Consider the following 12,816-nt stretch of genomic DNA (forward strand, 5'->3'; position numbering starts at 1 on the left):
AAGAGCTGGGGCTTAAATATACATCACAGATATGTTACAGATATATATCAACAACAGGACATCACTGTGGACGCAATGCTGGAGGCATCTCAGGATAAGAGCCTCAGAAATTCATTCCCCTCCTCTAAGGTGCACCCTGTCTGTTGGGAGAAAGCGAGATGAGAAAAGAAAATGAAGCAAAGTGTCTGTCCAGTCCAACTACAAAGAGCTCCATCAACCCAGGCATTTCCAGAGTAATAGCCTGTGTCATTCCTAAGTGAAAGTGTTAGTTGCTCAATCATATCCAACTCTTTGCACCCCATGGACTGTTGCCCTTCAGGCTCCTCTGTCCATGGGAGATTTCCCAGGCAAGAATACTGGAGTGGGTAGCCGTTCCCTTCTCCAGGGGATCTTGCCAAACTAGGGATCAAACCTAGGTCTCTCGGATTGATGGCAGATTCTTTACCATCTAAGCCACCAGGGAAGCCCGTTTCATTCCTAAGTGAGTGTATATGCAGATATTGCTGGAGTGTCTCTTCATAAGCCAGCCCTGTGTGCTGTGAGTGTGTTCTGTGGGGGTACCTGGGACATTACAGAGTCTCCGTCCCCAAAGGATGCCCTGCCCTGTGGCATGCAGCACTTTTGTGTCATGGTCAACTCATGTCTGCCACCTTTTTTTTTTTTAAGACTAATTTTATTTTTTTTGAACTTTTTATTTTGTATTGGGGTATAACTCATTAACAGACAATGCTGTGATAGTTTCAGGTGAACAGTGAAGGGACTCAGCCATACATATACATGTATCCATTCTCTCCCAAGCCCCCTTCCCATCCAGGCTGCCACATAAAAGTCTGCCTCCTTTTTGATTACCTTCCCACTGCTCCTTGCATTCCCCATATCCTGCATCTTTTACCTCTCTGATTCTCCCGCCTGCTGACAAGTGTCATCTCCTCCCTTTTACACGGCGACTCCAACTTTCTGCACCTCTCAATTCATTTCTAAGGATCCACTGCTTCTCTCATTCTCCACATTTTTTTCCCTATGCGCCCTGACTCCAATCTTCAACATCACTGAACTTGGTCTGCTCGCCATGCTCTTTTGCAAACCTACCAAGGCCGTTTTACTTGTCATAATTTCTGGGATGAACCCAGGAAATGATGCCTTGGAATACTCTCACTTATATCTGTACATCCATTTCTGTCCTTTTCAAGTAGACTTGTTTCTATTCAAAATGTCATTTCTTTCTGTTTGAACCTCAACACGGGGAGGAGAGGGGCCACAGAGAGAGAAGAGGCCAAGTTGGCTCCCAGCTTAAACTTTTCCCTGGGTTCCTACCTTTTGCTGCACACCTGGGCTTTTGGGAGAAGGTTTGCCCCCGGCACCATGATTGCTGTCTGCCGCGGCTCCAGAGAAAGGGGGGTGAAGGCTGGGAGGCTGGGGAGAGAAGCTTGGAGGGTGGCTCTCGTGTGCCCCTGAGTTCTGTGGAGAGGAAGAAGGACAAATGAAATGGCTGATCCCTGCCCTGGTGTCTTATCTTTCCAAACCTCCCTAAGTGCTATCACCAAGGTCTCAAATACGGCTTTGGACATTTCACCTCCTGCTCACAAACTCTCCATGGTTTCCACACATCTACAATGGAGGGTCCCCACATCTAACCAGGGTGAGTCTTCAAGATCCTCCACAGTCAAGCATTATTCATTTCCCTCTGTGAGCTTGCGTGTGTGTGTTCAGTTGCTTCAGTCAGGTTCGATTCTTTATGACCCTATGGACTGTGGCCCACCAGACTCCTCTGTGCATGGGATTCTCCAGGCAAGAATACTGGAGTGGGTTGCCATGGCCTTCTTCAGGGGATCTTTCCAACCCAGGGATCGAACCCACGTCTCCTGTATTGTAGGTGGATTATTTACCACTAGGCCACCAGCGAAGCCCTCTGCGAACTTAAATTCTGCTAATCCAGTCACAGCTTGTACATTTTGCTTATGCTTTTTTCACATGCAATGACCTTTTCCTGATTCTCCTCTTTCAATTCCTCTTCTCAAGTCCAATCCCTTTGCAAGTCCTCTCAGACTCTTCTAGCCCTCCATGGTCGACACCCACTCCCCTAAGGTCTGTGTAGCATTTAACATCATGCTGCTCAGTGATGTTATCCTATATTGCTCTTTATCTTTTTACTTATTTATTTTTTATCATGGAATCATTCATGTCTTCAAAGAGTGCTTTGTAAGCCATCAATTACTGTACAAATGGTTGTTCTTCTTGATACAATCCATATCCTTCACTTGAGCATCTTCTGGCCCAGAGGTATTTCAAGAGCTATTTTTACTTTTGATGCCGTGGACACCACATTGACACCTGTTGTCATGAGGATGAGAATCCATGTTAAATTTCAGCTCCTCCCCGAGTGCTGCCATAGGAGTGAGCATCCTTCATGTGAATGTGTTGCTCTGGTGCGTTCACAAAAATGTATCTGCATTACCTATGATCACGCCTCATATTCTCAGGCTAGAGAATATTCAATGTGAAAGAGGTGTGCATTTTATTAATAGTATCAGATAATCTTGGTTGCCATGGCCTTGGGCAACTGGCTTCACCTCCCTGGGCCTTATTTTCCTCAATAGTGAAGAATAACAAATTGGAATTTGTAAGGCTGTTTTGACAATTAATGAGTTGATTCACATAATTAATGAGTTGACTCTTTTTAAAAAAATACAATGTGTTTTTTTTTTTAAGATTATCTTATTGTTATTTTTTGACTTATTGATAGATTGATTTTGTTGTTCTGGGTCTTAGTTTCAGCATGTGAGATCTTCAATGTTCGTTGTGGCCTAGGGGATTTGTAGTTGCAACTTGTGGGATCTAGTTCACTGACCAGGGATCAAACCCAAGCCTCCTGCACTGGCAGCATGGAGTCTTAGCCCCTGGACCACCAGGGAAGTCCCGTACATGCCCCTTAATACCTGGCACATGGCAGGGATCCAACTAATTCTTCTTCCTATTCCCTTCGGAATTTTCTTTCTCAAAGACACTTAGACTTTCCTAATAATTCTTTGGTTTCATGGACAGAGGAAGTCTTGTATGCTCCCCTTGGTCTAGTCTTTGAACCGGATACTCTTCTGAGCCATCCCTACAACTCCCCTCATTCTGCCCCAGCCACACCAGCTTCTTTCTGGTCCTGGACTATCCCACACATGCTCCTAGAACAGGGCCCTTGCACTTGCTGTTCCTCCTTTGCTTATAATGCCTTCACCCCAAACACTTACAAGGTTTTCTCCTTTACCCCCTTCAAATGTCCCTGGGCCTTCTATTCAAACTTCTAAACTTCTCATCTCCCCTCTCTGCTTTTTCTCTGTAAGATATTTCATCTTCTAATACATTAAATACTTTACTTAGATCTTTTGCTTACTATCTGCTCATGAGAATAGGGATTTTTGTCTGGCTAGCTCAACACTAATGCCCAGAGACTAGAACACAGCCTGGCACACAGTAGGTAAATATTTGCACTTTACAGACCATTACTCAGAGAGAACAGTAAGGTCTGACAAGTTTCCCTTTGGCCCTCTTGATGAGTTAGTTTGGCCTACAATAAAGCTTGACACTGAGGGGGTCCTGGGAACAGCCCCATGAGCCAAATCCGGACCCCAGCTTGTTTGTGTTAATAAAGTTTTATTGGAACGGCCATGTACATTCATTTACCATGTTATCTATGGCTGCTTTGGGGTTCCAGAGGTAGAGCTGAGTGGCTGTGACAAAGATTGCACATTCCACAAAGAAAAAACATTTATCATCTAGCTCTTTACAGAACAAGTTTGCCATCCCTGTCCCGTAAGTGAGTTTGTCCGACCATAAAGGCTTGTGGATCGTGGTGCCCGGGAGTTACTATCAGACTTTTAGCAAACCCTCCCCATGCAAAGTTCCAAGGTCAGCTCCTTAGCAGTTGCAAATTCACATCGCACTTTCAGGAAGAGCACGGGGCCAGTTCTTACCTGTGCAGTGCACACCTGGCTGCTGACAGGTGAGGAGACCCTGTGTTCTTCTCCTTGGGCGCCTGATGACGGGGGAAGGAAGTAATGGTTGTTCGGCGATGGGGGCAAACTGATGTGCTGCGGGCTTTTCACAGCCCCGAGGGGCGAATGCTGCGGTGAGCACTGCGGGCTGAGGAATGTGGAAGACAGTACGTTGGTCTGACCCGAGGGCTCTGCACAGTGAGTGCTCCCCAGGGGCAGGAGCTGAGCATCTTCGCGAGGTGGTGGCGGCTGGCCCTCCGAGCCGGTGCTCTGTCTTTTCACGGCTGTTTGCCGGGATGAGAAAGGACAGCTGGACATGGCGTCTTCTTGCTTGATGGGGGCGCCCGGGAAGGGCGGCGGCTTCTTGTCGGGACAGCCGCTCCTCTTGTGCTTCTGCAGCTGCAGCCTCAGCTCCTCCACCTGCCTTTGTTCCTGCTGGAGCTTCCAGGTGAGCTCATTGATCACCTTCTGCTTCTCCACCAGCATCTTGTCCTTCTCCGAGTCCAGCCCGTCCAGCTCCGGAAGCATGGAGCCGCCGTTCAGACTGCCCATGAGGGTTTCCTCGGCGCACGCGGGGACCGGGGAGGGATGCAGGCCGAAGGATGGGGAGGCGTCGTTGAAGGTGTCCGGCAGGGACCCCGCCACCGACAGGTCAGATGAGGCGGGAGAGATCGGGGGGCTGGAGCTAGTGCTGCCAAAGTGGTAGAAGCCGTTGGACAGGGCGCCCGTGGAGGGGGAGGACTGATAACTGGGCAGCGCGTTGCTGGGCGTCACCGGAAAGGTGACAGTCGTTATGTCACCAAAGTTGGGCACAGGGTTCCCAGAGCAGTCCTGGAAGGGCCGGAGTCGGTCCATGAGGGCCGTCTTGGTACCAGACACGGGCAAACCTCGTATTCGAAGCTGTTGTCTTAACTCAGAGACCTGAAGGAACCAGGCTGGCATTAGTGTTGCTTAGTGAGAATCTTTTTTAAAGTATTGTTATGGCAGCTTTAAGATGTCACAAATGGAATCTAACATGTCCCCTTATTTGTTTCCGATTTTGATATCATCTTGCACATTTTTAATGATTTGAAAAAAAAATCATACACCATGTTTTCATGGTCTCAGATTACAGAAATGTCCAGCTCAGATGAACCACAGGGGTTATCTGGTCTACTGCCTTGCAACCCCCATCCTGGTCCTTGCCCCCACTTAACAGGCGAGAAAGCTGGTACCTGCCTGGGTTTAAACATCAACCCTCAACCAACAACACAGGGCAGCCTGACATGCCAGGACCTGTGTGCCCTTGGTGAACATCCTGCTCACTCCATCTTCTGCACACCCGGCAAGCGCATTAGAGCAGAGCCATGCCCCCCATGGGGTTCCTGATTCAGCAGGTCTGGGCTGGGCACTGAGAATCCGGGTCTTGAACAAATTCCTGGAGGATGCTGTCGGTGCCAGGACCAGGCTTTGAGCATCACGGTTCTGCGTTACCATGAATCTCCTAATTTTAGTGACTGGCTGGATAACAGTCATACACTGAGAGAAGTGTGTGCAGAGATGAGACTGTCAGTTCAAATCCTGGCCCCACCTCCCCCCCAGCTCAGTGATGGCTCTGTGAAGTGGGGTGACAGTACCTCTCTTACACATTTTTGTGGGGATGAAAATGGCTTAGGATTTGTAAAGGGCTTGGAGTAGGGCCTCGCAATTGTTGGTGCAAGGTTCTTGCTTTATTATTATGTGGATTCACATGTAATTATTTTAACCCTACATTTATATATATTAATGTTTGTTGCTGTTGTGTTAGTCACCTCAGTCGTGTCCTATTCTTTTCGACCCCACGGACTGTAGACTACCAGGCTCCTCTGTCCATGGGATTTCCCAGGCAAGAATACTGGAGTGGGTTGCCATTTCCTTCTCCAGGGGATCTTCCTGTCCCAGGGATCAAATCCATGTTTCATGCATTGGCAGGTGGATTCTTTACCACGGGAAGCCTATAAATATGTATATGTGTATATATATCTAAACCTCTGCTTGCAGATGAAAACGTCTGGATAAAAATAGGCTAAAATTCTAACAACAGTTCTCTTTATCTGCATTTCTAAAATAGCCCTCATCAGCATATTACTTTTATAATCAAAATGGAAAATGTATCAAATACCTAAGTGTCAATAATTCCATACAACAGCCAGAAATCGATAGGGAGATATTCTTGTGATGTTTTGTACAAAAAGGTCTCTTTGAACCTCAAAGCTAAGAGACTAACAATAAAAATACTGACCAGAAAACTGAAAACTGTAAGTCAAAAATACTGGGAGAAAATCCAAATAGCCAACTCATTAAAAAAAAAAAACAGGGAAAATAATAGTAAGTTCAGTGTATCCAAAGGAAAATAGTGACACTCAAACTAAAACTGGGTAATGGACATGATCCAACCCTTCACAAACAAAAGATAAAATTAAAAGAAAAATGGGGACTTCCCTAGCAATACATTGGTTAAGACTTCACCTTCCAATGCAAGTTCAATCCCTGGTTGGGGGGCTAAGATGCCACATGCCTCATGGCCAAAACACCAAAAGATAAAACAGAAGCAATATTGTAACAAATTCAATAAAGACCTGAAAAATGGTCCACATTAAAAAAAAAAAAACTTTAAGAAAATTAAAAGAAAAATGACCTATAACATCTGAGTACTAGCTAGTATTCCAAGAAATAAATATGTACATAGCTTTGTGTTCACCAGATGGACAAAGAAATGAATAATAACACTTTGTGTCAGTGAAGTAACAGCAAAAATAACTGCATAAAAATGTTAATGAAAAAAAAAAAGCTTTTTAAACCTTGCTATTCTGAGTGTGGCCGTGGGCCCAGCAGCATCAGACAGCATCTGGGAGCTTATGATAGAAATGCAGACTCTCAGGGCCCTCGCCACACCTATCGAATCAGAATCTACATTTGACCACGAGCCCCAGGTGGACCACTGGGCACGTGCCGGCTTGAGGAGTGTTGCCCTAACACACTCCTTCTGGGAACAGATTGGCACAAACATTCAGGACAGGAATGTGGCAACATGGACTAAGAGCTTTCAAAAATAATCATGCGTTTAGGTTCAGGAGTTCCACTCCTGTGTATTCAGCCTGGGGAGATAATTAGAGAAATTAAATGTGTACCCGAATTATACTTTTAATAGCAAAAATTTGGAAGCAAAATTTCAATAGACAGAGGTCAATGAGGTAGAAAAATGATATGCCAGTACTAAAAAGAAAAACCTTACTGAATATTAAAAGTTACGAAAAAGTCCATGATAAATAAAATAGAAAAGCATGCCAGAAGTGTATACTCACATAATTATTTTAAAACCAAACATGTTCACAAATATTTTAAGTCTAGAAGGAAATACTATAGAATCTGTGAGTCAATTGTCTTTTAAAATACTTTTTTATACACTATCATATTTCAGCAGTGAATATATATTACCTTAAGAGTTATTTAAAAAATTATCTTAAAAAGGATTGCAATTACTGACTATATCACAAGCAATAAAATATGCTCTCAGCCCCTTAGCCTGGCTAGCGTTGTCTTACCATTTTCTTTTATATTCACTGGTTTGAAAAAGTGAAAAATGGCAACTCGTTATTGTTTTAATTTAGAATTACTTAAAATTAATGAGTTCTACATTTATTTTTAGAATCTGCTCTGGCACTGAATAATTTAAACTACATTATTAAATAATGCAGCTCATATTCTAAAATAAAATGAATACTTGTTCAGTCTAGTTTACTTTAAATTTCAGACTATTATGCTGTGCAGGCTTGCTTGGCACAAAGATTTGTATTCACCTCTTTCATACATTTACTGGTGTTTTAATCATTGATGAATTTTTAAGTCAAACCAGCCAATCCTAAAACAAAACAACCCTGAATATTCACTGGAAGGACTGATGCTGAAGATGAAACTCTAACACTTTGGGCCACCTGATGTGAAGAGCCAACCTATTGGAAAGGACCCTGATGCTAGGAAAGGTTGAGGGCAGGAGGAGAAGGGGACGACAGAGGATAAGATGTTGGATGGCATCACCAACTCGATGGAGATGAGTTTGAGCAAACTCTGGGAGATGGTGAAGGACAGGGAACCCTGGAGTGCTACAGTTCATGGGGTCACAAAGGGTCACACACGACTCAGTGACTGAACAACAGGGCCCTCCCTGATGGCCCAGTGGCTAAGACTCTGTGCTCCCAATGCAGGGGACCTGGGCTCCATCTCTGGTCAGGGAACTAGATCCCACACTCTGCAACTAAAGATTCTGCATGCTGCAACCAAGACCCGGCACAGCCAAATAAACACATAAATATTTTAAAAATATTTGTTTTAAAAAACCAAAATAATGCCAAACCCTATACCTTCAGATCATCTAGGTTGGATGGGAGTGGGCCTGGCTTGAGAGAAGAGACACCAGTTTGTCCAGAAAAGCTGTTTTTGGCAGGAGACAAAGGGGTATTGCTCAACGGTGCTGAAGAAGCGTTTGGATTTCTGGCCATCTGCTCATTTGGTTCCCTGTAAAACAAACACAGAAGAGGTACTGAAAATACAGTCAAATTTACGTATGGGGATATGACATTGGGATTTATAATAGGAAATGTATATATTTGGTCTTCATCCTGGTTTCTGGCACAGCTCCTAAAACCGTGGAGGTTTCCTAAGTCATGAGAACAAACGCTGTCTGTTGTTATCCTAACGAGGTGACTGTTGGAAGCCACTTATGCATGGAGGCTGGTGGCCTGGAGACTGAACCATGTGATTAGAGAGTTGGAGTTTTCAGTCCCACCCCTGACCTCTAGGGAAGAGAAAAAGCTGGAGGTTGAATTGATTCACAATGGCCAATGATCTACTCAATAATGTAATGAAGCCTCTATAAAAACCCACAAGAATGGGGTTCGGAGAGCTTCCGGGTTGTGTAGCAGGTGGAGATTTGGGGAGAGTGGTGTATTTGGAGGGACATGGATGCTCTGCCTGACTTCCATGTACCCTGCCCCAAGCCTCTCTTCCATCTGGCTGTTCCCATGAGGAGTTATGTGTTTTTACAACAGACTGGTAGTCTACTAAGTCAAATGTTTCTCTGAGTTCTGTGAGCAACTCTAGCAAATTAATTGGAACCCAAGGAAGAGGTTATTGGAATGTCCAGTCGATAGCTGGTCTGTCAGAAGGACAGGTGGCAACTTGGACTTGTGACTGGTGTCTGGAGGGCGAGGGGCCAGTCTTGAGGGACTAAGCCCTCAAGCTGTGAGACTGAAATCCAACACCGTCTCTGGGTAGAGGGCATCAGAACTGAGTTGAACTGTGAGACACCCCCTCCCCCACCAGCTGGTGTCAGAGAGGTGTCTGGTGGCGTAGGGAAGACTCGCTGGACGTGGTGTGGTGTGGGATGTGGAGTGGTGTGGGACTCGCTGGGCCCCAGGGGCTGGCCTGGGGGCCTCTGATGGAGAAGCCACAGCCAGCCTCCATCCCCAGGTGCTGCACCAACCACCCCCACCCCCCGCCTCCATCCCCAGGTGCCCCCCCACCCCCCTGGGCTTGCCTGACTTACTTGAGTGGAGCTGCGTGCAGCCCGGGGTAGCTGAAGCGGTGCTGCTGCTGCTGGCTGAGGATCTGCAGCTGCAGGAAGAGCTGCTGCTGCTGGAGCAGCCGGGCATAGGCAGAGTCCATGGGCGGAGGGGACTTCTCTGCCTTCTGGTCTGGGGGGATGTACTGGTGGTATTTGAGCTTCTTCACCTTTGGCTTGGGGTCCTTGGGCTTCTTGTGGCGGTTCTTGTTGTCGCTCAAGGACTTGGACTGCAAAGCGGATGGAGAGACGGCATGTGCTTTTAGGTGGTGGATGGGAATGGCTTGGCATCAGGAATATTATCTCTAGATTTTATCTGATGGATGTTCTTGAACCCCCGACACACAATATAGCAAAGACAGGAGGCACAATGAGATCCTGGACATTAAGATACCTAACAAACAAATCCATGCAAACACATCGCAAAGGACGGACACTCCTTAGGCAGTTTGATGTGGACCATTTTTAAAGTCTTTATTGAATCTGTTGCACTGTTGTTTCTGTTTTGGTTTTTTGGTCGTGAGGCATGTGGGATCTTTGCTGCCCGACCAGGGATTGAACCCACACTCCCCACGTTGAAAGGGGAAGTCCTAACCATCGCGCCGCCAGGGAGGTCCCAAGAAGGGTCTTTCATCTGTATACGTGTCATCATCTTTAGTGAAGCTCTTCATGATCTGACTTATTAGCAACATCAAAGAAGATGGAATTAAGGCTGTGTCTAAAAACCCAAAAGGTGGATTCTTGTTGCTTCTAAATCAATTCCCCTTCCCACCAAATCCTGATATAAGATCAGGAAGTGACACCCTCTGAACGAAATGTTCTTTACTGATTACAGGAAGGACACATCGCCCAGGCTGAGACCTTTCCAGAAGTTACCAATCATGGTGTACGATTTGGACCCTGGAAAAAAGTTAAGGACAGAGGCCTAGAAGTGAAGACACATTTTTGAACATGGTATAGTTATCCAACTTTACCACATCTAAATGACCCCGACCTGCAAGTTGGGTAAAATGTTCTCTACTTTTGATCTCAGTAACCAATGGGAGGATGGTAAAATATATTGTTGGAACAATAAGATTTCAAAGGACAGTGTGATTATATTTATAACCTGTTCCTGAAATCCAAAGATCTCTAGAGACTGAGAAGCAATAGGTCTGTGTTTCAGTCAGTTAAAAAAAATACATTTCCAATCCCTGACTGTATTATAGAAAATTGAAATGTTACCATCTTTCAAATTCCATATATATGCATTAGTATACTGTATTGGTGTTTTTCTTTCTGGCTTACTTCACTCTGTATAATGGGCTCCAGTTTCATCCATCTCAATAGAGCCGATTCAAATGTATTTTTTTTAATGGCTGAGTAATATTCCATTGTGTATATGTACCACAGCTTCCTTATCCATTCGTCTGCTGATGGACATCTAGGTTGCTTCCATGTCCTGGCTATTGTAAACAGTGCTGCGATGAACATTGGGGTACACGCATCTCTTTCAATTCTGGTTTCCTCGGTGTGTATGCCCAGCAGTGGGATTGCTGGGTCATATGGCAGTTCTATTCCCAGTTTTTTAAGGAATCTCCACACTGTTCTCCATAGTGGCTGTACTAGTTTGCATTCCCACCAACAGTGTAAGAGGGTTCCCTTTTCTCCACACCCTCTCCAGCATTTATTGCTTGTAGACGTTTGGATAGCAGCCATTTTGACTGGTGTGAAATGATACCTCATTGTGGTTTTGATTTGCATTTCTCTAATAATGAGTGATGTTGAGCATCTTTTCATGTGTTTGTTGGCCATCTGTATGTCTTCTTTGGAGAAATGTCTGTTTAGCTCTTTGGCCCATTTTTTGATTGGGTCATTTGTTTTTCTGGAATTCAGCTGCAGAAGTTGCTTGTATATTTTTGAGATTAATTGTTTGTCTGTAGCTTCATTTGCTATTATTTTCTCCCATTCTGAAGGCTGTCTTTTCACCTTGCTTATAGTTTCCTTTGTTGTGCAAAAGCTTTTAATTTTAATTAGGTCCCATTTGTTTATTTTTGCTTTTATTTCCAATATTCTGGGAGGTGGGTCATGGAGGATCCTGCTGTGATTTATGTCGGAGAGTGTTTTGCCTATGTTTTCCTCTAGGAGTTTTATAGTTTCTGGTCTTACGTTTAGATCTTTAATCCATTTTGAGTTTATTTTTGTGTATGGTGTTAGGAAGTGTAATGATAACCCTATATGCGAGACAGAATAAGAGACACAGATGCATAGAACAGTCTTATGGACTCTGAGGGAGAAGGTGAGGGTGGGACGTTCTGGGAGAATAGCATTGAAACATGTATATTATCATATGTGAAACAGAACACCATTCCATGTTCGATGCATGAGACAAATGCTCAGGGCCGGGGCAATGGGATAACCCAGAGGGATGGGATGGGGAGGGAGGTGAGTGGGGGGTCCAGGAAGGGGAACACATGTAAACCCATGGCTGATTCATGTCAATGTATGGCAAAAACTATTACAATATTGTAAAGTAATTAGCCCCCAACTAAAATAAATAAATTTATTTAAAAAATTATTAAAATGCAGTAAGATTGTCAAAAAAAAAAAGATTGAAATGAATAGGGATGTGATGATGGAAGGGTCTTGATCTGAGGACAAGCTGGCGGGGGAAGGTGTGGTACCAGCAGTGTCCAGAAGAGGGAGCTCCTGAATAGCCGGCAGGCAGGTTGTCACTGGGCAGCTTTCCCATTTTAACCACAAAACACACATCTGAAGGCGACCTATTGGATTTGCTTTTCTCTGACTCAGCGTGCCCGTCCACCAAAGCCTTTTGTGTGTGTGTTTTCACAGGAAGGCTTCTTCTTGTACACTTAGCTCAAGGATTCCTATGGGCTCTCCTCCCTGCTCATTCATCGATGGGTTAGTGCTCCAGGTAATGAGTCAGCCTTCTGTTCTTGGGAGAGTTACCCCCGAGCTCCTGCAGTCAGCTCTGCCCTGCTCCCCCTCCTCCTAGGACCTGCTTGTCTGGGGAAGCTGCAGCCTTGTGTCTAAAGCAACTAAATCAGGGGCTCAGTCATCTTCTCTATTTGTTGCCTTATTATCACAGAGACTCTGAGCATTCAAAAGTATTGTAAATCGGACCATTTTCTCTGGATAGTGAGGAGCATAGACCACTGAACCCACGGAACTCTGAGTCATCAGAACTTTCATGTCTGCTGTGCTCATTTGCTCAGTCATGTCTGACTCTATACAACCCCGTGGACTGGAGCCCGC

At 45.0% G+C, this 12,816-nt stretch overlaps 1 protein-coding gene across 6 annotated transcripts in view; it reads right to left on the bottom strand.

Moving 5' to 3' along the window:
* MYOCD (myocardin) overlaps positions 1 to 12,816 on the bottom strand; it is an 85,496-nt gene that overhangs the window by 7,286 nt on the left and 65,394 nt on the right. For all 6 annotated transcript variants that reach the window (XM_081580661.1, XM_081580659.1, XM_081580662.1 and 3 more), the window contains 4 exons: positions 9,547 to 9,791; positions 8,363 to 8,516; positions 3,963 to 4,904; positions 1,315 to 1,458 (listed from right to left, as the gene is read on the bottom strand). In XM_081580661.1, coding sequence (XP_081436787.1) covers positions 1,315 to 1,458; positions 3,963 to 4,904; positions 8,363 to 8,516; positions 9,547 to 9,791 — 1,485 coding nt within the window. The remainder of the gene's footprint in view (positions 1 to 1,314; positions 1,459 to 3,962; positions 4,905 to 8,362; positions 8,517 to 9,546; positions 9,792 to 12,816) is intronic.

The sequence above is a fragment of the Giraffa tippelskirchi genome, chromosome 3 (assembly GCF_054371585.1).
Source record: "Giraffa tippelskirchi isolate mGirTip1 chromosome 3, T2T-mGirTip1v1.2.pri, whole genome shotgun sequence".
Taxonomy (NCBI): domain Eukaryota; kingdom Metazoa; phylum Chordata; class Mammalia; order Artiodactyla; family Giraffidae; genus Giraffa; species Giraffa tippelskirchi.